This window comes from Echeneis naucrates, chromosome 15, assembly GCF_900963305.1.
Source record: "Echeneis naucrates chromosome 15, fEcheNa1.1, whole genome shotgun sequence".
Classification (NCBI taxonomy): Eukaryota; Metazoa; Chordata; class Actinopteri; order Carangiformes; family Echeneidae; genus Echeneis; species Echeneis naucrates.
The window spans coordinates 23112775-23136440 of NC_042525.1; the positions used below are offsets into that span (position 1 = coordinate 23112775).

At 42.0% G+C, this 23666-nt stretch overlaps 1 protein-coding gene across 4 annotated transcripts in view; it reads right to left on the reverse strand.

Annotated features, from left to right (window-relative positions):
• Positions 1-23224, reverse strand: part of rasgrp3 (RAS guanyl releasing protein 3 (calcium and DAG-regulated)) — a 35991-nt gene extending 12767 nt beyond the window's left edge. For 2 of the 4 annotated variants that reach the window (XM_029521402.1, XM_029521400.1), the window contains exons 1-7: positions 23101-23204; positions 7747-7875; positions 7186-7288; positions 6321-6383; positions 3608-3739; positions 3293-3440; positions 619-792 (exon numbers count right to left, since the gene is read on the reverse strand). In XM_029521402.1, coding sequence (XP_029377262.1) covers positions 619-792; positions 3293-3440; positions 3608-3739; positions 6321-6383; positions 7186-7288; positions 7747-7816 — 690 coding nt within the window. In that variant the 5' untranslated portion in view covers positions 7817-7875; positions 23101-23204. Of the gene's footprint in view, positions 1-618; positions 793-3292; positions 3441-3607; positions 3740-6320; positions 6384-7185; positions 7289-7746; positions 7876-21344; positions 21540-23100 lie in introns of all 4 variants that reach the window. The other 2 variants (XM_029521401.1, XM_029521403.1) reach the window with 2 other exon arrangements.
• Between the last annotated feature and the right edge of the window lie 442 nt (positions 23225-23666).

Below are 23666 nucleotides of genomic sequence, written 5' to 3' on the forward strand. Positions count from 1 at the left end.
TTTCATGACAGACACCAGTCAGTTCTGATGGAGGAGTGCATCACCAATAACATTTAAAAGCTTTTTCTAATAGGGTACATAATTTTGTTATCAATTGAAACAACAAAGTGGACTCATACTGTTGGAAACGATAATCAGTTTGGTGTCTTGAGATAAAATGTCTATCGTCAAAGAGCCATAGTTAGAAGTGATGAGAGGCTAGAGAAGTAGCACAACATCTCGAGCACTTTTTTCTGCAAGTAGTGTTGGCTGAGGCGAGGACACGACACTGCAAATCCCCCATCCAACTCACATCAGATGGAGCCTTTATTGTATCTCTGTCACCCCACTGCACACTCTGTCTCTCTTGAGTCACATCTACAAAATTCTACTTTTGTATTTGTCTGGTTGAACAGTGAGTAGGCCAGTTCTGCTTCTGGCTGATGAACGGGATCCTCAATAGACATGTAGGACGGTTTCTTCAGCACCAAGTTCTGGAACACTGATTACAGCTGATGCTAAGACCCGCACCTGGTATGGCACCACCATTAATGTAAAAATGTGACATAGCACTTTCATTTTTTAACAAGAGCTGTATAAATCCAGCCCATTCAAATACCCAACTACTAGCTGTCTTACTTGAGCCACGTGGATGTATTTGGTGATGACATCCGCTCGGGTCTGAGGGGTGAGCTTGCTGAGCACCATGAGCTGGACCCACTGCGAGACCCCATTGAACAGAGCAATTGAGCGCTCCAGGGTTGGGTTGTCCACTAGATATCCATGGATTACATAACTCTGGTAATCAGTGAACTGGGGGCAAGAGGAAAGATCAGGTGTCGTGGTCCGAAGAATTGTGCCTCTAAAGCCTGCATTCAATAGCAAGATAGCACAAGATTATATCTTAATTTTATAAACAGTCCAATTATAGGAAAATAGACCATAAAGCAGATTATGTGTTAGGGGATGTGATTAACAGACTGTACCAAAACCGGTGGCCTGCCCGAAGAAGCAAAGTTCATGCCACCTTCCCCTTCCAGTATGACTTATCTCTAACCCATAGACAGTGTAAAAAGCCAGACATCAGCATGCCTTACTGCAGATGGTTAGATGGTTACTACAGATAGAATCATTACATAAATCATTAAAACAGTAATAATAATAGAATTAATTAAAAACTAAAAAAAAAAACAACAGATAAAATACTTTCAGTTGTCATTTGCACACCTAAATAGAACTGTTTTCAGCCTGGATTTAAAGGTAGTCAGAGTTGAGGTCTGTCTCACATCTTCTGAAAGACTGACTTTAGCTGCATAAAACTGGAATGTAGCCTCACCATGTTTAATCTTGACTCTGGGTACCACCAGGAGACCACTCCCTGTAGTCCTCAGAGCCTGAGATGGTTCATATGGCTCTAGCATGTCAGAGATGTACGTTGGTGCTAGACCATGAAGAGACTTGTAGACAAACAGAGCTGTTTTAAAGTCTATTCTCTGAGTGACAGGAAGCCATTGCAGAGACCTGAACGCTGGACTAATATGGGCATATTTCCTGGTTCAAGTCCCATATTTTCTGGACTCGAGCAGCAGCATTCTGGATGTACTGCAACTGTCTTACAGCTCATTTAGCGAGTCCAGTGAGCAGGTCATTACAGTGGTCTAACCTGCTGGAGACAAACGCATGGAACAGTCTCTCCAAGTCTGGTTTAGACACTATTCTTTTGATTCTGGCAATGTTTTTTAGATGATAAAAAGCTGCTGATGTTATTGATTTAATGTGGCTGTCTGAGTCAGGTCTGAGTCAAAAATTACCCCGAGATTTCTAACCTGATTGTTAGGATTTAGAGAATCTCGAAGTGACTGATAACCCTTTTTCTATTGTTTCTGTACACCACAGACAATGACGTCAAATTGTCTGAGTTTACTGGAGAAAATTGTTTTGCATCCACACACTGATCTGTTCGATGCAGTGACAGAGTGTATCTATAGGCCCATGTTCACCTGGTGACACGTAGATCTGAATGTCATCTGCATAGTTGTGGTAGGACACATTATAAATGCGTATTAGCTGGCCTAATGGAAGCATGTACAGATTAAATAATATGGGTCCCAGAATTGACCCCTGGGGAACCCCACAGGTCATAACCATTTGGTCTGAGGCACAGTTGCCTATTTGTCCTCGAGATAGGAATTAAACCAGTTTAGAGCAGTACCAGAGATTCCCACCCAGTTTTCTAACCTCTGTAATAAGATCACATGGTCAGCTCTGTCAAAGGCAGCACTCAGGTCGAGCAGAACTAAGACTGAAACTTTGCCTGTGTCTGTGTTCAGTCGGATATCATTAGTTACCTTGATCAGAGCTGTCTCAGTACTGTGGTGAGACCTAAAGCCTGATTGGAAAGTATCAAAAACACTATTAGACAGGAGAAAGTCAGTAAGTTGTTGGTATGATATGGGCCAATAGTTGTTCAGTACTGTGGCACCAAGACTGCTCTTCTTTAGAAGAGGCTTGATGACAGCAGTTTTTAAGGCCTTTGGAAATGTTCCAGTCTTAAGTGAGATGTTGACTAGTTGGGCAAGTTGTGGTAACAATCTGCTCAGCACAGGCTTTAGAAATCAAGTGAGTAACTCATCAAGGCAACACGTTGATGGACTCAGACTGCAGATAATCGCTTTGACTGTTTTGCCAGTGACAGGTATGAAATGTGTCAGCTCTAAGTGTCTGGCTTGATGCAGGGTAGTTATTTGTGTTGTGGAAGTTATTGCATTTCTAATTCCTTGAACTTTGTTGTTAAAGAATATTGCAAACTCATTACACTTAGATGTAGATATTAGATCTAAGGGCCATGAAACTGGAGGGTTTGTTAAACTGTTTACTGTAGCAAACAGGACATGAGAGTTGTTACTGCAGTTTGGGATGATTTTCGAAAAGTAACTCTTACTCATTCTACGCAAGGTTTGGTTGAACACACATAGCTTTTCTTTATAAATCTCGTAATGAATCTGAAGCTTTGACTTATGCTATTTCCGTTTGGCTCTCTGGCATTCCTTTTTCTGTGCCCTGACCAAACCTTCTTTACTTTATTATAATATAATGACATAAAATATGTCAAATAAATGTTGATATCTGTTTACAATATGAGCTAAAAACATTTAAATTTGATTATTTTTTGAGCTGTGTCATTCACAGGCCTTAGACAGCATTTGAGCTGTATGAGTCTGTGAGGCTCTGTGCTAGTCTGTGAAGTTTTATGTAAGTCTGTGGAGTTCTGCGTGACTCTGTGAGGATCTGTGTGAGCCCATGTGAGACAGACCGATATCCTGCGGATAGACTTGAAGTCCAGGAAGGTGAGATGTTCAGCCAGCTCCATCGGCTCCAGGTGGTCAAATAGCAGAGAAGCCTTTCCTTTCTTGGCTTGCTTTCTCCGCTGAGTCAGCTTCCGCATCCAATCATATGATGGACTGCAGGGAGAACCATTAATCACTCAGCACAATCCATAGAGTGCCATGGCATATTACCTGTTTGGAGCTAATAGACTGATGCTGAGTCACTAGAGTAAGGACTGATGTTATAATATGAGAAATTATTCATGTCCTATACATTCTTCTGGATACATGTGATAGCTTACATGGTGGAGATGTCTATGAGCTTGAAATGCTCCTCACAGCCAAGCTGAGCAGCCAGGTCTCTGAACTCCTCTGTGATCCTGATCAGACCCAGGTCAAGGTTGAACTCTGCAGGGAACGTCACTATCCAGTACCTGAACACACATACTCACATTTACAGTCCTACAGCAAACCTGACCCTGACACAAGAACCAGTTGAAAACCTGGGAAACCTTTAACTTGGAAAATTTTATATACATACATACATATACATATACATATACAACCAGAATAAATACAGATAAAGGGGATGAAGATGAGTGAGTGAGTGAATGAGTGTGTGAAACTTAACTATGTTACTACAGTGAAATGTTTAACTTAGGTGAAGCTGGCTTTGGCAGGTGTGAAAATGTCTGAACAGTAATGGTCTGGGATGAGTCTGTGTGAGTCTGTGGGAGTCTGTGTGGGTCTGTGTGAGTCTGTGAGGGTCTGAGTGAATCTGTGTGGGTCTGAGTGAATCTGTGTGGGTCTGTGTTGGTCTGCGTAAGTCTGTGAGGATCTGTGTGTGTCCGTGGGGGTCTGTGCGGGTCTGTGAGGATCTGTGTGAATCTGTGTGGGTCTGTGTTGGTCTGCGTAAGTCTGTGAGGATCTGTGTGTGTCCGTGGGGGTCTGTGCGGGTCTGTGAGGATCTGTGTGAATCTGTGTGGGTCTGTGTAAGTCTGTGAGAATCTGTATAAGTCTGTGAGGATCCCGTGTGGGTCTGTGTAAGTCTGTGAGGATCTGTGTGAGTCTGTGTGGGTCTGTGTGGGTTTGTGTGAGTCTGTGTGGTCTGTGTAAGTCTGTGAGAATCTGTGTAAGTCTGTGAGGATCTGTGTGGGTCTGTGTAATTCTGTGAGGATCTGTGTGAGGCTGTGTGGGTCTGTGTGGATTTGTGTGAGTCTGTGAGGATCCTGTGTGGGTCTATGTAAGTCTGTGAGGATCTGTGTGAGGCTGTGTGGGTCTGTGTGGGTCTGTGTGGGTTTGTGTAAGTCTGTGGCGGTCTGTGTGGGTCTGTGTGAGTCTGTGAGGGTCTGTGTGGGTCTGTGTTGGTCTGCGCAAGTCTGTGAGGGTCTGTGTGAGTCCGTGGGAGTCTGTGCGAGTCTGTGTGGTCTGTGTAAGTCTGTGAGAATCTGTGTAAGTCTGTGAGGATCCTGTGTGGGTCTGTGTAAGTCTGTGAGGATCTGTGTGAGGCTGTGTGGGTCCGCGTGGGTCTGTGTCGGTTTGTGTAAGTCTGTGGGGGTCTGTGTGGGTCTGTGTTGGTCTGCGCAAGTCTGTGAGGGTCTGTGTGAGTCCGTGGGAGTCTGTGCGAGTCTGTGTGGGTCTGTGAGAATCTGTGAGAACCTGAGTTAGTCTGTGAGGATCTGTGTGGGTCTGTGTGGATCTGCGTGAGTCTGTGTGGGTCTGTGTTGGTCTGCGTAAGTCTGTGAGGATATGTGTGAGTCTGTGTGGGTCTGTGTAAGTCTGTGAGAATCTGTGTAAGTCTGTGAGGATCTGTGTGGGTCTGTGTGGGTTTGTGTGGGTTTGTGTAAGTCTGTGAGGATCTGTGTGGGTCTGTGTGGGTCTGTGTGGGTTTGTGTGGGTTTGTGTAAGTCTGTGAGGATCTGTGTGGGTCTGTGTGGGTTTGTGTGGGTTTGTGTGAGTCTGTGGGGGTCTGCGTGGGTCTGTGTGAGTCTGTGTGAGTCTGTGTGAGTCTGTGTGGGTCTGTGTGGGTGTGTGTGGTTCTGTGAGAATCTGTGTAAGTCTGTGAGGATCTGTGTGGGTCTGTGTGGGTTTGTGTGGGTTTGTGAGGATCTGTGTGAGTCTGTGTGGGTTTGTGTGAGTCTGCGAGGATCTGTGTGGGTCTGTGTAAGTCTGTGAGGGTCTATGTGGGTCTGTGTCAGTCTGTGGGAATCTGTGTGAGTCTGTGTGAGTCTGTGTGGGTCTGTGTGGGTCTGTGTGAGTCTGTGTGAGTCTGTGAGGATCTGTGTGAGTCTGTGTAAGTCTGTGAGGATCTGTGTGAGTCTGTGTGGGTCTGTGTGAGTCTGTTAGGGTCTATGTGGGTCTGTGTCAGCCTGTGGGGGTCTGTGTGAGTCTGTGTAGGTCTGTGTGGGTCTGTGTGAGTCTGTGAGGATCTGTGTGAGTGTGTGTGGGTCTGTGTGAGTCTGTGAGGATCTGTGTGGGTCTGTGTGGGTTTGTGTGGGTTTGTGAGGATCTGTGTGAGTCTGTGTGGGTTTGTGTGAGTCTGCGAGGATCTGTGTGGGTCTGTGTAAGTCTGTGAGGGTCTATGTGGGTCTGTGTCAGTCTGTGGGAATCTGTGTGAGTCTGTGTGTGTCTGTGTGGGTCTGTGTGGGTCTGTGTGAGTCTGTGTGAGTCTGTGAGGATCTGTGTGAGTCTGTGTAAGTCTGTGAGGATCTGTGTGAGTCTGTGTGGGTCTGTGTGAGTCTGTTAGGGTCTATGTGGGTCTGTGTCAGCCTGTGGGGGTCTGTGTGAGTCTGTGTAGGTCTGTGTGGGTCTGTGTGAGTCTGTGAGGATCTGTGTGAGTCTGTGTGGGTCTGTGTGAGTCTGTGAGGACCTGTGTGGGTCTGTGTGAGTCTGTGTGAGTCTGTGAGGTTCTGGATGGGTCTGTGAGTATCTGTGTGGGTCTGTGTGAGTTTGTGTGAGTCTGTGTGAGTCTGTGAGGTTCTGTGTGGGTCTGTGTGGGTCTGTGTTGGACCTTACCTCATTAAGTAACATATTTTCAGCCTGATTCTTTGGCAGTTGTCTCCTCTGCAGTCGCGGTACGTGGAGGTTAAGTTAAGGCCTTTTTTTTACAACAACTGTACAATGAATCATTAACATAAAGGCAATAATCAAAAACAATAATAATAAACTGAGCTATTGTGATATCAATCAAGCAGCCCAGCCTACCTGGGGTTTTGGTTTTTTTAGGAAGCTTACCTGAAATGTGAAATCTACATTTCTATTGTATAACACAGAAAGGACCACAGCAACCAGATGATCGCCATTCTCTGTATTTAGCTATGAAGTGTTGATAATTTAGTGAGGGTGGATGTCCTGCCTTTATTTTTTATGAGTGACATTAATTACTGGCTCTTCCAGCTCTGTTCTTCTCTGGAATTTTTCTTTTCATTTTTCTTCTCTAGATGATGATGGCTGATGACTTATCTTCAACCCACATAGCTTTTGTATTGTTTCTCTTTTGCGTAGCATTTCCAGTCTCCTTCACCTTGTTGACTTCAGGACTGACAACAAATCATTTCAACGTCCCTCATTCATAAAGAAAGAAAACAATAGAAAACAACGGAGGTGAGCTGAAATACTCTCTCGCCTTGCTGTCATTCTTCATTTTCTGAGAGAATAGCAAAAACTGGTGGGTCAGAGAAACAGACTTCTATCTGTCAAACAACACAAGAGACTGGTGAGGAGCATACAGCTCATAGTCGAATATAAGTTCAAATGATTGATGACTTTCTGACATTTCTAAACGCTGCTTCTGAAGACATTAGGGAGATAAAGAAGCAATGAGTTCAGTAATTCAACATGCTGCTACAGCATTACTGTGATCACTGTAGCTCTGGGATATATCATCAGTAGTTTTCCTGCCAGATCTGAGGATGTGACATACCAGCGGTGCATCAACAGGAGGCTTCTGGGAAGCAGATTTGCCTGTAGCTCGCCACAGTCATCTGTGAGGAGAAGTGAGTCAATAGAAGTCTCCATGATAACACACTTTTCTAATGCCATCTACTGTTATTGTTGCTAAGAGAAACACACATTAAAGCACATCAGTGCACAACACTTTACTGATTTATAAAAATTGCTGAGCCATTTCTAAAAACTTTAACTTAACTAAGGGGCAAGAGCAACAGACATCTTTTGCTGATATGTTGATAATAGTTAAAATGTAAAATAGTCTGATAGTGATACTTAAGGTGATAAGGTTCTTTTTCCCACCACCTCTCCAAGGTACCTAACTCACCCGGAGGGTGGCTTAAAATCTGTGTGATTGTGTTATTTGTGTTTATCAATAATGAGTACAATCACTGAACAGAACCAACTGAACAATGACAATAAAGTCAAAGTTTTGTCAGGTTTTACATATTTGATGAAAGGCTGGCACTCTCTCTGGAGTCATGGTACTCACCAAATGCTTGTATGCATTCTTCTAACAGAACATCCAAAGACGCAGCCTTTCCAAGTGTGGATGATCCCATAGTAGAGTAATGTCAGAGTTCAGCACTTCCCGTTTATGTTCTGGACCGCTCAGGATTTTCTTGAGTGGAGAAGAGGAAGTTATTTGTCACTGTTTGTTCAATGATTCAGGAATAAAAAACGGGAGTGACCCCGCTAGAATGAAGACACCAAAGAGGTAATAAAGTATAAATCATCAATTCATCTTATTTTCCTATTTTGGAAAAGGAAGTAGAGATACCAACATATCACAATGAGATTACATCAAGGAGGCTCAATCAAAATCAATCTACACCAAAGATGTCCCTAATTCTCCTTTGATTGATTAGCTCAGTAAACCATTCCTTCTGAGCTTATGGTCTTAGTCTCTAGTTTCTTATGGTGCCATTTTGAGGAAAATGGACCATAAAAGGCATAGCTATGGTGTGCATGTCATTCTGGACCGCAAAATTAGGACAGAGAACAGAGCAGGTCAGATCTAGCTGTCCCCAGCTTCACCTTCTCCTCCACATATGGTTTCTACAGAAAAGTTACAAAAAATGAAGACTGAAAGAGTGACCTCTCAGTGGGTTGAGGGTAAACAGAAAATAGGCTGCGACCGTCGCAAGTCAGCAGCACTGTTGCCCCACAATAAGAAGGTTGCAGGTTCAATTCCCAGGCCTGGGGCCTTTCTGTGCTGAGTTTGCATGTTCTCCCAGTAGAACAACTCACCGTGGGTTTTCTCCCACCATCATGTTCGATTAACTGGTGACTCTAGGTCTGAATGTGACCTCTATGTGATGGACTGGCGACCTGTCCAGGGTGTACCCCGCCCTCACCCAGTGTGAGGATCTGGGATTGCGAACCTCTGACCCGGAAACGGATAAATGGTGGAAAATGAATGAATGAACGAATGTCATAAGTCAGTCACTCTTGACAGTAATTGTTTACATCATACTTAGTTTAATTCCTGTGGGAGGAGTAAAAGAAAGTGTGTTCTGATCATTGCACTCATCAATGTAAGACAACACTACATCTGTCAATGAGAGCAAACGAGTGTCTGACATCTCAATGTTAATAGTTCAGTAATAGTGGTGGAAGAATGGGTGATTGAAGATTTAATATGAAATTGAAATTGGGTACAGTCAAAACAGACACACTAATGCTTTCACAATTGGTGCTGGTTTCAGTGCACATTTTCAAAACCAACAGTCGATATCAACAGGTCCTCCCTTTGCAGGACAACCTGCACTTAGCCAGTTAAAATTTAATTTATACCTGATCAGAGAGAAAGGCTATGACCTTTTCCCTCATGTCAGTTATGTTTTTATCCTCAATGCAGATATTTTACCCTACACCATATTTGGCTGGAATTACACTATTTGTATCTGCATTTGTTCACTTACTTTTGATATTTTTAAACCCAACAGTCAGGTCTCAATATGCCACACTAACATTTACACAGATGCAGATACACATATTTACACAAATCAGAACAAACAGCAAAGGCTCAGTTGACATTTTAACAACAGTAGACATTATAGATGACAACCAAAATTTTAAATTACACTGAAATGTTGCTGATGAGAGTCACTGTAGTAATGGGAAGTCCAGCCAGCTCTTTTGGCTCGGCTCAATAAAAAGATGATTCAGTATACAAATGATTCTGCATTCTGGAAAATTTTCACTGGCCCTTCCTTGAGAAGTCAGCATCTGAAAACCCTTGATCTGAAGGGCTAGATTCATAGCCCCTACCCCTACATGCAAAAAGGAATAGTGGCACCACTACCTACGCAGGAATGCGCAAAATTTAAGTGTATGGCTAAAAAGTAGGAGTAAGGGGTGTATTAGGACTGGCCCTAAGTCAACGGCTGGTATTGTGCGCCTGGATTTCATTGCAGCATTTGATATAATAGATCATGAGTTATTAATGAATAAGCTAGTAGAATACAATTTTGAACATAGTGCTATTAAGCTGATGAAAAGTTACTTGTGTGATAGGAAACAATGTGTACAATTTAATGATTAACTTACTGGTTAATTTAATGGTACAATTTCAGACATGGTACTCCTTCAATGTGGTGTCCCTCAGGGGAGTTGCCAAGGTCTATTGTTATATTCATGTACTAAAAAATGCATGGATGGAAATCTACGTTGATGACACTACAATGTGGGGTCCAGGAGAAAATGCTGTTTCAGTGAACAAACTATTACAAGAGGAGATAAAATTGTTTTCTAAATGGGTTAGTGAGAATAGGGTGAAGTTGAACGTTTCCAAAACAAAGAGTATCATGCTCGGTTTTCGTCAAAACTCACCCAAAATGGCATCTGGTTGTACAAGGTACTGTTATTGAACAGGTTAGAGCGTCACATATTCATAAAGTTGTGTCTAACATGAGCAAAAGTATTTCAACGATAAGACGGGCTGCGCATCTGTTGTGCAGCTCAGCAGTTAAACTGGTATTACAATCTTTAGTACTTTCTTGTCTAGACTATTGCCCAATAATATGGTCCAGTGCATCAAAACATGACTTACACAGACTTCAGATCACACAGAACAGGGCAGCACGACTCGCTCTCAGCTGCTCTAGTAGGAGCAGTGTAGAAGCTCTATCTTGGATGCCAGTAGACCAAAGACTAACCTATAGTTTATCAACATTTTTGTTTAATATTTATCATGTTGGAAATCCACATAAACCGATGTTACAGCTGCAATCTACTTGGGCTGGACATGGCTTTGCCACAAGAAACGCTTCAGATGCTCACTTTGCATTACCTCTATCAAGAACTAATGCACTGAAGACAACTGTGATGTATAGAGCAGTGAAACACTGTAATGGACTCCCACCACATATAATAAAGATAGAAAATAAACAGATTCAAAAAGAAATTAAAAGAGGTCATGTTAACTTAAGAGAGTATTGCTCTGAATGCCGATGTTTGGGGCAAATATATGAACTGAGTTTCATTATATTTGTTTTCATCTATTTGTTTATCTTTGTTATTCTTTGTTTTTTTATATTGTTGTATTTTAATAATTTTATTTTTCATTTATTGCATTACTGTTATGTTATGTTTGATTTGGTTGGATCCATTGAGTGAAGCTTTAATAAACATAAACCCTTAGCAAGGATGAAAGACAAGCCAAAGCAGCATTGTGGCCAGGGATCAGCCAGGCAAAGAAGATGGGGAACAAGGCTTACTTCTGAGATCCATATGGTTTGATAAATGGATGTCACATCCAGGACGTGTCACTGGACACATAAATAACAAATAGGTGTGTGGGTGAATGTTTACAGAGGAAATCCTTGTCTGTTTTCAACTGAAAGACTTTTTTCTTATTTGTGTACCTTCTAACTTTTGCTTGCTGCGAGATTTACCAGTGGATTAGTGCTTTGAAAACCAAATTATCTTTTATTTCTTTGAATACAAAGGGTCTCAAAGACAATAATAAATAATAAATAAATAATAATAATAAAAGAAAAACAGTTTTTGTACTGTAAAGGACAAAAAGCTCATTGTATCTTCCTGCAAGAAATGCATTCATGTGCTTTGGACACCCCTTTTGGGTCTGTCAGTGGGGAAACACGATACAAGACAGTCCTGGCTCCAATAAATCTTTTTTTCTTTTTTCCAACAGATGTCACAGAAATGTAATTGCACACAAAGCAGATGAAATTGAACGTTAGATCGCAGTGGCTGGATACACACTCACAACACAACACGGAAAGTTCAACATAACCCCCTGGTGAGGGGGTGGGATGTGGATCAGAACGTCCTTCCCCTTCTTGAAGACCACCGTCGCTCCGCTGGCAGTAGCTGTGGGTAACATACAGTGCCTGCCTCAGCGTTGTGTTCGGTCAATCAGACGGCCCTGCACCGCGCACCGTCCGCCAGCTCCACGCAGTGTGTCTTGGCCTGGAACCCGTCGTCAAACCTTTGAACTTTGTGAGGTCTGTGACGGTGTGTTGCTGTTGCAGTGGCAGCAGTCTGGCCAGCTGTCCCTTCATTTAAAGCACACCACCTCCGCCGCGGCCCTGTCGGCTCCCCGGTCACCAGTTGCTGCTGCGTAACTTTGTTTTGAATTCAGCAGAAGATATCGACTCATCACGCTGTGTCACAACCTTTCAACACCATCGCTACCAAAAGTCCGTCACTTAACGTCTCACCTTCATTTCTTAGCGTTGGGATCACGTACTCAGTCACACCTTCACTCTCTGACCTCCGGAGTGAAGTCAGCTCTGTGGAGAGGCTTATGATGCACGGCTTTCCTTTACCTTGATAGTCGTCTCTTAAAATGCGCAGGCTTCCTTCCTTCCGTCGTCGGCAGCCTCCCGCATCACCAGTGAATGAGTTCTGCATAGGCTTCCGTTTTCTTTCCGGGTCCTCGGTGGTGGGCTCTGTTGGGAGGTCTGACCTTATGCTATTTGCATACTTCTGTTCGGTTGATAATCATGCTGTTTCAACCTAATTAATCATATATTCTTTTAATTGCTGATTTTATACCTCTTACGTGTTTTTATACGTTTATTATGCTGTTTGGATTGAATGAACTACTTATGATAGAGTAGAGAGCGCCACGAACGAAGGAGCTCTCTGGACTCTGAACTTGGACAACAAACAATGCATGGTGTGCAAACATTGCTTTACAGTTGTTTAACTATTTTGAATTGATGCTGCACTTAATGCCGTGTTCACAATTGTTAATTTTATTTGCAGTAGTTTAAGTGGGTTAAAATTTTGTTTATTTTTATTAGATACTACACTTTATATTCGATATTGCCTATTTTTGAAGTAGCAAGGAAGATCAGTGCTCCCTTTTTATGATACATTTTGTGGCTTGACTACATCAGTGCTATTCTCTGATATTCTCTTTGTAACAGTTAATTGTGGTGGCTACAATAATGTTTGCTGTTTATGTTTTATTGGATACTGCTCTGTTTTTTATGGAAGGGTGTTCAAATGGTTTGATGTGTTTGCATGTTTTTTACGTGCAATATATTGCCTTTTCTAGTGAACAGCTTTATATTAAGATGTCAAAACCGTGATGCATACTGAAGCATGGCAAAACTGTACTGTTGCATCCATAATAAAAACCTTTGGTTGAATCTTCCAACAAATTTTATTGGTGTGGAACTTTTACTGAAATATGATTTTGATATTAGTAAACTGCCAATCAATCTAAATTCCACCAACAGGTCCATCATGACTGGAAATTAATTTTCAAACATATTTTTTCTCCCCACACACACAACACACTTTGGTCTATTCAGCACTTAATGGTTGATAGAGGCAGTATATCTGATTTTACAGAATTCAGGATAGTATAGAACTTAAATTGCTCTCAAAAAACTAAATAAGACACAATTAGTGCTTTACTACAAACTCTCATAACTACAATCAAAGGACATCTATTTTATCAGCTACAGTACTTCGGCTACATTTATCCAAGACTGTCTTTTTTCTGCTGACAAATACAGCTAAAACCTATGTTGAAGATCTTTACTTCCTAAAGAATGTTTCCCTTCATCTTTAAGGCGAAGGTTTATATTAGAAAGATACTCTGCTGCTCCTGCTGCCATGAAGAGAATTAGATGTAAGTTTGAAATTCTCTATTCCACCTTAAGCCAAAGACGTGTACTTTAAAACAATCAACCAGATCTACCCATGCAGAGTTTATGCATCTTAAGTTTTATAGTGATAAAAAAAATAATGAACATTCTTTACAACTCGCATTGAATCCAAGGAACACTGTTATTGCAATAGCCATAATTTCTTTTGGAAAAAAAATTTATCAATGGAGTTTAGAAAATAATGTATCTTTAGACTTTTTTTTTTTTTATAGCTTTTGTGTTTTTTTGTTTTTTTGTTCACCTTACAATTAATGTGTAAGAAAAGTTGAAGTTGATAACTTTAACTTCAAAGAACAATGTTGCACAAAATTCTTTACACATAAAAATAAAATAAACAAGTAAACAATAAACAATATCCCCTACTAATGCCACATCATGATACACGCATGCATGTGCATGCATGCACACATCCACTCACACAGACAATCAGATGAAAACATGACATTATGTATGTCTCTGAAAGGTAATTAGTACGCTAAATACGTTGGAAGTTGATAACTTTGATTTCATACTGTTAAAACTGGGAGTGGAACTGGGACTGGGAAGACTCAGTGACTCAAATGACAAATTGACTTTGGTGAGTGATTCATATAACCTGGAGTCAGTTAAAGGATTAGAGTTTCCCATCATTAGTGTGTGTGTCTGTAAACATTCTGCTCAGCTGGACACACAGATGCTATCACACATCTTGACCGATCACACGGCTCCCATACGGCTCCCAATCCTATCGTTCACTTCAGAGAGCAAGCTCTCAGAGCCGGGTCATTCAAGAATGTCACAATCATTACATTAATCGGTGTCACTGGTTGGTACAATGGCTCAACACATGGAAGAAGGGATAAATATGTAAAACTGCTAGAAACAGAAATAATTAGAAATTAGCAAAAAATTAAAATAACAAAATCCCTGAAAAGGTGAGAAAAGTGCATTTCTACGACAGAGGCCCTAAACTTTAGGGCCTAAAGGGTCATGATTCCCTCAGTGTTAATTTCAACAATCCACAGGGACAGTTGTGTTGGTCCAGAATAGCTGTACTACAACATGTTTAGGACATGGACACAAGGAGAGATTATCATTTCATGTCCTCTTTCCATCACACAGAGATTTGACGTAGGCACTGAGCTGCACAAGAGACAGCAGCATTAATCCACTGAATATACACCCACCTGCCTATGTCAGGAGTCACAGATGACACAAAGTGTCTCCAATCCAGTTTTCCTGGCACAGCTTAGCAGGCAGTTGACTATGTAGGGTCACCTGGACTTTCCAGAATATGAGAGCTGACCCATGTGCTCATTTGCATTCCTCTTCGAACCACTGACATTATTTTGACCATCTTTATTCCTGCACACTTCACTCATCTTTGCACTGCTGTCTTGATTTCCACAGCCTTTGCATTTTTGTTTGACTTTTAGTTACAATTAATTGTCTCTTATTGAAACCTTTCACTGAAACACTGTGTTGATTCCAAAAGCAGTGCATTGTGAAATACTTTGGTGATGTTTGATCAAACAGATTTATTTTGATTCTTTTGAATTAAATTGAATCTATTTTAAGTGTTGTAGCACAACTTACGCAGGGCACCATTTGTTGGGGCCTGGTGATTGGGCGAAACTGACTAAACGCATAGAAGAAAGCCCAACAGAGAAAGTAACCAAATCTACAACCTTTGTGTACAGTCCTGTTCTTAGCTGTGCTTGTTTTCTGGTAGGTTGGCCCAGTGAACATTACCCAGTTCCTGGACAACCAGCTGTCCGTTCTTGTGCTTTGTCCAAGTTCAGAGTCCAGAGCTGCAGGTCTGAGTGGTTGAATTCCTCCTTAGTTCCTTAAGTTGGTTGCAGTTAAGTTAGCAGTGGATGCTAACGTGAGGCTCGTTGCCTGCTGGAAACAGCAGGCAGACGTTGCATCAATTCTGCAATCTTGGGCAGGATCTTAGGTTGCTACCGCTACCAGTGCAGAGTTAGAAAGGAGGTCAGGGCCAACCTCTGAATAAGGAGATCTAATCCAAGGGAGGCCTCAGAGGTGTCAAGCCCAGAGAGGATCCAGGAACCAACAGAGAGGGGCCCAAGGAGGCATGAGGGAAGCCAGAGGCTCGGGACAAGAGAGGAGGAGGAGGAACAAACAGAGGTTTTTTTAGACTGGGTCACATGTCATACAGTGACCAATAGCAGCTGGACTTATAGTTTGTGGTTGTCTTCTCACATAGGTGTGAATAGATGAGGACTGCGAGGGGCCAAGTTCAAAGCGCCCTCCTTTTTCTGTCGAACAAAGGCACATGTTGTCTGGTCCCTTTCTTCAATGTGCTGTCCCACAACAGAAGTTTAAAGGGTAAGGTGAAAAAATGTGAAAATATTGATATATTATAACAGGTCACAGCCACATTAATCAATCATTCATCACATTTAATCAATCAGATGTTTTATTAAATATCTGGTTAAATTTTACATGGTGTCAAATCAAATCAAGTCAGGCCATCTTTGATGTGATATTGTTAGCACTACATAGAGCTCCATGAATTTTACGTTTGTCAGATGATCCACAGGATGAAGAAAACTGTTACAACGAGAGTTCACATCAGATAAACAAAGTTAAATGCACCTTTCTGCCAGGCTGGTACAGATCATGAATACAGCTGTCACTGACAGCAGCTGACAGTACTGCAGAGGACTGCACTGAAGTCACTGAAAGTGAACAACCTCATGATCTATAACAGTGAACCACATCACGATCATTTTGAACAGTGATAATAATGTTGGTTTGGTCATGACTTCACGTGAGAATTGTGAAAAATTCTGATGACCTAGAGGTCAACATGTAAAAAAAAGGACCCAGAGAAGAATACACCCAACTCACATGCTGATTGTGCAAATTAGTTTTTATGCATGATATAATCATCGGCAGACACAGATGAATGGATCAACCAGCGGGTTAGATCTAGTTGCTTCCAATAAGCCAGTTTAATAGTGAGATTGTTGCCCAGATATTCACTGCTTGAAGGTTGTGCTGTTAATTTACAGGATGTACTTGTTTGCAACATTGCTTTAAACTCTTTTAACAATGAGAGTATATGGATTCTATGTGCTAAGTTTCATGACAGCAAAAAAAAAAAAAATTATAATTTTTCTCAAAGTGTGAGTTTTACTTCCTTTAAGAAACGGTTGCACAAACACCTTTAAGACTTCTCCTTAAGTATTTAAGGCCTTCTCCTTATCTTACTCCTATACTTGACAAATAACTTAAAGTTATTTTGTTTCATAGAAGTAAGGGAGAAAAACTGACAGATTTTGGGTTGACTGACACCCTGAAACTTGCAATACTGATCTGGACATGCTTCCCAGACCTGACCTGCAGACTGACCTGTTATGGAATGGGGTCCAAACACATCAAAGTAGAAGAATGAAAGATATTTAGTGCCTACTTTGTTACTTTGATGACACTGACTTTTAGAACGTACCAGTTAAATCTTAGCTCAGCCATGTGACATGAAAAGGAGAACAGTCCTTAAAGGATCAGACCAGGGGCAAGATCAGGGCCAGAGATCATAACTTTAGAAACAAGACGTAAGATTTGTTTGTGCTGTCACCCCACAATAAGAATGATGCAGGTTTAGTTCCCAGCCTGGGTCCTTTCTGTGCGGAGTTTGCATGTTCTCCCTGGCTGTGTTGGTTTCCTCCCACCGTCCAAAGACATGCATGTCTAGGTTAACTGGCAACTCTAAGTAGGTGTGAATGTTTGTCTTTGAGTGTTGGCCCTGTGATAGACTTGAAACCTGTCCAGGGTGTACCCTGCCCCTCACCCAATGCTGGGATTGGCTCAAGCAGCCCTGTCACCCAGAAACAAACAAAGCGGTTGAAGATGAATGAATGAATGAAGTAAGATTTGTTCAGTGTAATAGCTAAGAAGAAGATGTCAGAGGACATCTACCTACCTAGAGAAAACAACCTAGAGGATATATCAGTCCAAAATGCAGGCATCTCAAGGTTCTCTGGATGCCTTGAAGATACCAGCATGATGAGGCACCAGATCCAAACTGCTAAGAAAGAGGGAAAGAACATTCACGTTGTCTTCCTCAACTTAGCAAATGCTTTTGTTCAGTTCCACATAGTTTCATCTGGTCATCCTTTGACTTCTTCCATTTATCATCAACCATCAAAAACCTGGTCAAGTCCTATTTCCAAGACCTGCAGCTTTGTATCACCTTGCCAAACTTTACCACCGCATGGCACTGCCTGGAGATTGACATAATGGCAAGATGTACCATATCCGTTTTGACATCCACCATGATAATGAAAGTCATCTTACGGGCATCCAAGTGGGTGGCGAGCATGTGATTTATGGTGTCTGCCTGCCACCCATCAGAGCCTATATGGATGACATGACAGCACTGTGTTCCAGATGCCTTCTACTGAAGCTTCAAGAGAACATCAGTGGGGCCAGAGTGAAATTCAAGCTGTCCAAATCCAGAAGTATTTCCATAGTTAAAGGTAAGCTGACAGAACAAAGGTTCTACATCAACCAATAACTTATTCCAACAGTGACTGAAAAGCCATTTAAAAGCCTGTGAAGCTGGTACAACTCAGATACACAGACCGTGGTGAGATCACTGATTAATCCATGCTGGACCATCAAGCTTAAAATCTGTTGCATGCTGTTGGTTTATTACCTTGCATCATGTGGCCACTAACCATGTATGACATCATGTTCAAAGGAGTTGAGAAGATGGAAAGGATGGTCAGCTCCTACTTGAGAAAGTGGTTAGGTGTGCCTCAACAACTGAGCAGCATTGCCATTTATGGCCGTGGGCTACTTGAACTACCGTTCAGTATGGTCAGAAAAGAGTGCGGGGGGGCTAGGTGTGAGATGGAGTCAGGCAACCTTACAAGAACTGAGGAGGGTGGTCGTTGCTGAAATCCATTGACAGGAGGAGTCCAGCAGGTGAGCTCACAGTTCCTTGGGAGGATGCTGTGCAGGCAGCATTCAAAATTAAAAAATAAAAAATAAAAATGCGGCATACAGATCTCACAGCAGAGGCGGAACAGTGAGGCTGAGCTGTTAAGATATACCCAGGAGAAGTTGGATATTGGGGCTTCGTGGCAACATCCAGCGTAAAGCTAATGAAGGACCTGGGCATCAGCGGACTAGCCCTATGCCAGGCAATCAACGAAACTGCAAGAGTGACAGAGCAAAGTAGCCAATGGTTGTGGCTGAAGAGACACTGCCCATCATGGTCTCCCAAACAGGTTGGTTGGACAGACACAGAGAGGGGTGGTTCTGGGACGCCAGAATCCACTGAGACATCATGGGCATAAATCAGAAAATTATGGTGAAAGTTTGAATCCACCTGACAACCCCAGTGATGCGTCTGCCCAGCCCCCCCTTTCGGGGGGCTCAGGAAGAGGCCTGCCTTGCCATAGGCACCCTAAATTGTCTACATCTCATCTTGTGTAACATGAACAATCAATTCCCTAATGTCGAATAGATTATTGTGGGAATAGCTATCACTAATGCTGTGGGGCAGCTACACCCAGTGTCCAGGTGATTACTGGGGTGAAGTTACAGCTTTGCAGGGCAGATGCAGCAAGCATAATGTCACAATAAGTGGAACAGACAGCTACAGCAGATCAGCTAACAGTGTGGCTGATGGCTTTGAGGGCCACCATAGCCATAAAAAGGGTTGAAAGAGTGAGAGCAGCATGTCATATGACCATAGCAGTGGGCTCAAGTTGGGCTGAATGAACTAAGTATGAGTTTTCGTTTAGTTTGACACATGAGCATGAATGTGATTATGTCATGGTATGACTTCCTGATAGATAAACCTGGTTCAAACCTTTAGCTGCACAAAAAATCTGTTTGCTTCAGGCTGGCAGGTGAACTGATGACTGTAACTGTCAGTGGCTGACACAGTGGTATTGGCTGTGCTAATGGTAGCTGACTGTCTTTAGAGACAGGTTTATTTGGCGTCACCCTCCATCCCCACAAGATGATACAATGCTGACATTTTTTGCTCTATGAGAATGTCATTGGTTCACTATGAGTTCAAAGTAGAAACTGTTTGGCTATGATGTTGACTTGTTATTTTAACTCATCATATCTATAATACGGAAAAACATTATGCGGAGGTGGTCAAGGTTAAACACTTGATTGTCATGAACAAAGAGCCCATTTTTGCCAAAAACAGATTATCAGTAAATGTTTCGTCATATGCTTCAATTTGATGTTTTTCTAAACTACAGACTAACACAAGCTTTTTTATTTAATTATTTGCCAGTCTACTGAACCACCGTGTGTCGACAGCTGTCAAGTGACGGATGACGTCTCAAGCTTCGGACATCACAGGTGCTTTAGGATGTTTCATTGGTTTGCGGCTTGAACACTTTGGCGCACTACTATGTTATCTACAATGCCACAGTGACAGTGATTGGGTTTTGAGAGGTCATACTTCACTAATATGGCATACAAGCTGAAATACAGCTTGTAAAGTAAAGTAATGCAAAATGAGCTGCTTTGTATAGCTCCCTAGCTTGCATTCAGGAGCTATAGTTTTTCTCTCACTTTGGATAAAGGTTCAAATCCAACCATGAACATATAGTGTTATATTTGTGTCAAGAAATTACTTTTATTTCTATACAAAAAAGACACAGATGCCACATCTTGTGTATAACTTAAAATATGTTCATAGACATGCAGCCTGAAATGAGTTTTACTACACATTTGGGATTGAAACAATCATGTTTTGTGCTAGCAATCTGCTCAAATGATGAAAAAACTGTTGTAATTCCAGTTTACCACCAGACGTCACTGTTTCCTCTCACAGTGAAACCCCGAAGGTTTGAATAATTTTGGGTACAAAAAGATTGAAAGGCTCGATGCTTCACAAAACTTCATTCTCCACATAACATGCAACCAGAATAATAATCTATATAATGAGATATTGAGCACCAGAGGGACATGGGGAGCACCGAGGAAACAGACAGTGGGACGGGTCCAGGACAGGCTGTAGTGGAGACATTCTGCATCCTCACAGTGGTGATCTGCAGCCTGGTTGGACATTACTCCTCAACGTATTAGGAGCAGAACCAGGTTTCTGATCTGTCATGAAACTAACACATGCATATTCACCCTCACACCTGTCATACCTAACCCTAACCCTGAGGAATTTGTCTCCATATGTTACAAGTTGTTGATGTGTGGGAAGGCAACCATACACACACACACAGACAACACTTCATCACTCCACTACAAACTACAGTGGCAGTGATCGCTCCTTCCTGCCACTCTCCAGCATCCCCAGTGAAAATCAGAGATGACTTATTATTCTCACTTTGTGACCGGAGAGGAGAGGAGGCTTCTGCAGTTTGTGAGCTCATGCTTGAAAACAAAAGCCCTAAACATTCACTGAGAGGGTGAGGATGGTTAAAAATGTTAAAACAACACAAACGTCTCCTCTTCCTCTTTATCATGTTGCTCACACGCTGTGTCAAACTTTAATGCATTATATGTCAAAAGCTACAAGGCATGCAGAACACTTTCTTATGTCAGTCCTCCTGATTTCACTTTTCAGCTCTGCATGTTACAGTCAGCTGTGCCCTTTAGCATCACTTGTGCTTTTCTGCCTCCACAATGGGTCACTGTGTCTCTGCCTCTGGTTTGTGGATGCGTCACCCTGTGCTCATGCATAGTCCAGTGACATACACACACACATGTACAAGTATAACAAAAATGCAAAGACACATGCCTGCACACACCAGTCAGATTCAGGACTGCTGAGCGCAATTCTAAGTTTTAACAGGCAGATACCACACAGCTGTCAATTTAGTTAATTACACAAATTAAACCAGAGTAGGGTGAGAAGCTGTAACATTTTTCATTTCTCTTTCAGGACAAAAGACAAGATGTTCAATCTGTCACATAAATAGAAAACTACACACTCAGGTCTTACCCTGTACTGTATGTGGCAGAGTCAGCTACTATCCAAGCTTAAGCTCTGTCCTCTCAGTGAGACTGGAGCTGCTGCTGAATGCCGCAGCTACTGGCTGTCGAGCAGAGACTACCATGGTGGAGCCAGTACTACACTACGACCTCCTTCTCCTCCTCCTCTTGTTGGTAAACACTATGGCCTGGAGCAGCAGCAGTCCTGCCATGTGACATACAGTTATGTGTATTTATTGACTTGAGGTTTGACAAAGGGGCAACACACACACAAAAAAGGTAACACAATAAAACTGTTCACTAATCACACTAACATCCATCCCCATCTCATTTTGCATGGTTTTAATGCTGAGAGTTAGACTTCTGTATTTTGTCAGTGAAGCATCTTGTTTTTTTTTGAAGCCAGAAAAAAAAACATACTTGGAAGAGAAGAGCTGGATCTGATCTGCTTTGTGCTCTATCCTGATTGCCAATTTGTGTGGCACAGTCTGTCAATCAGACACCCAATCCACCCCCTGCTTGAAATCTATTTTTCTTTCAATAGGACCATAATTTTTAGCTAGCATCAATGAACATCATGTTGTATTGAAGACTTGAAACTAGAGACTAAGATTACAAGGTCATTAGAAAAACATTTAATAAGCTCATAAATCAAGAGAGAATTAGAAACCTTTCCCATAGTCTTCAATAGTCTTTTTACTTTTTACTCTTTTGATGGTAATTAGACAGAATGAGGGTTTAAGACTCTTCAGCATTGACCTTACCCTAAGATGCAGCAGATGTAATATAATTCAGTCACACACTTGCCATTCTGCTTTTTTGTAACCTGATCACTGTCAAGTTCCCTCCTGTAAAATGTATTCTGTTATTTTAGTAGATAATTTCTGCATGCAGAGGGGAATACCACTGTCAAACCTCAATGAAAACTAGTTCAAAGACATTAGACTGCAGCCGGGCCATTCACAACTGTGGTTGTTACACTCCTCAGATTAACACATGGAACTAAAAGAAAGCTCGGATTCCCTCCTGCTGTTTGTTAACCGTGTCTTTTTGCATCTTCTTCTTCTGCAGCAGTTTAGTGACACCAAACACCACCAGCTGTTTATCTCAACAACCTAATATGTTATCCCACACCATCCTACACCACATTATGGCAGAGAACCCCCCTTGGAACCAGGTGACTGTTGTTCCTTTAATCCCTGGGCAAAGCTGGAGCCAGTGACTGGATTGATGAATAAATTTAAAGAAGTCAGCTGACAGTCAGTCTGCTCTGTGCAGCTTCTCGAGTGACAACCAATTAAATAATTATGCTAATTAGAGGTTGTAGGCATCTGTCCTGGTGCTGAGGGTTATGAATGTAATTAATCTAAATTAACTGCCACTGTTGATGCAGAAGAAAAGCCAGGTAATATATGGGATCCCCACACAGTGGAAGTTATCTGCTCCTTCTCCAACAGGAGGTGGGGCTGCACTCAGTCTACTGTAGTAAGGTCAACTAACAGGATGGTGTTTCTTCTCAAAAAATTGTCCTGGGAGCTACACACACATACACACACTCACCTACAGCACAGATAATGTGCTGTAGATGACTACAAAACCAAACCAAAACCAAATATAAAAGGTAGTCACCAGTGAGTCCTGACAAAGATCGCAATCCAACTCACAACTAGGAAAAGGGTCAATTTCATCAAGAGCACAAGTATCACAAATAAAACCACCAAACAACTGATTTCAGGGATTTCAATCAATCAATTTGAGCACCTTACCTTCCAATAAGCTGAGATCTACCAGCCGACCACACAGATCCTCCTTCTCAACAGGGTCCATAGATCCTTCAAATTCACATGAGAACTTGAGTCCTCTAAACCAGCATTGCAATGCAGTCCTCAGAGCTGCATCAGACGTGTCTCTTTGTGTGTTGCTGTTGTTCAGCTGGCTGTCCAGTGAGGGCTGGGCCCAGTGAGAGAGTTGTTTGTCTAAATGGCCGCTAGACTTCCTTTAATTCTTTCCAAACTTAGTTTTCCTGCCTGTGTCAGTTGGTTTCCCTAGACAGAGCTAAATATAGGGACCACACAAGGTAACATGGAACAGAGCGCAGCAGGAAATGCATCACAATGCACGATGGTGTTTGTTTCTTTGTCTTCCTGTCTCAGATCCCGGCACTAGCCATGATACATTAGTTCAGTAAATGTGCAGAGACACAAGGTGACAGGTTTAAGATGACTTCATTTTGTGATTTTCTGTGAGTGATTTTTAGCCCCTCCCCCTTCACCAGTAAGATGAAGTGTGTGTGTTGATGCTTTGTTGTTCTGTACTTGTGTTTGAGGGTGAA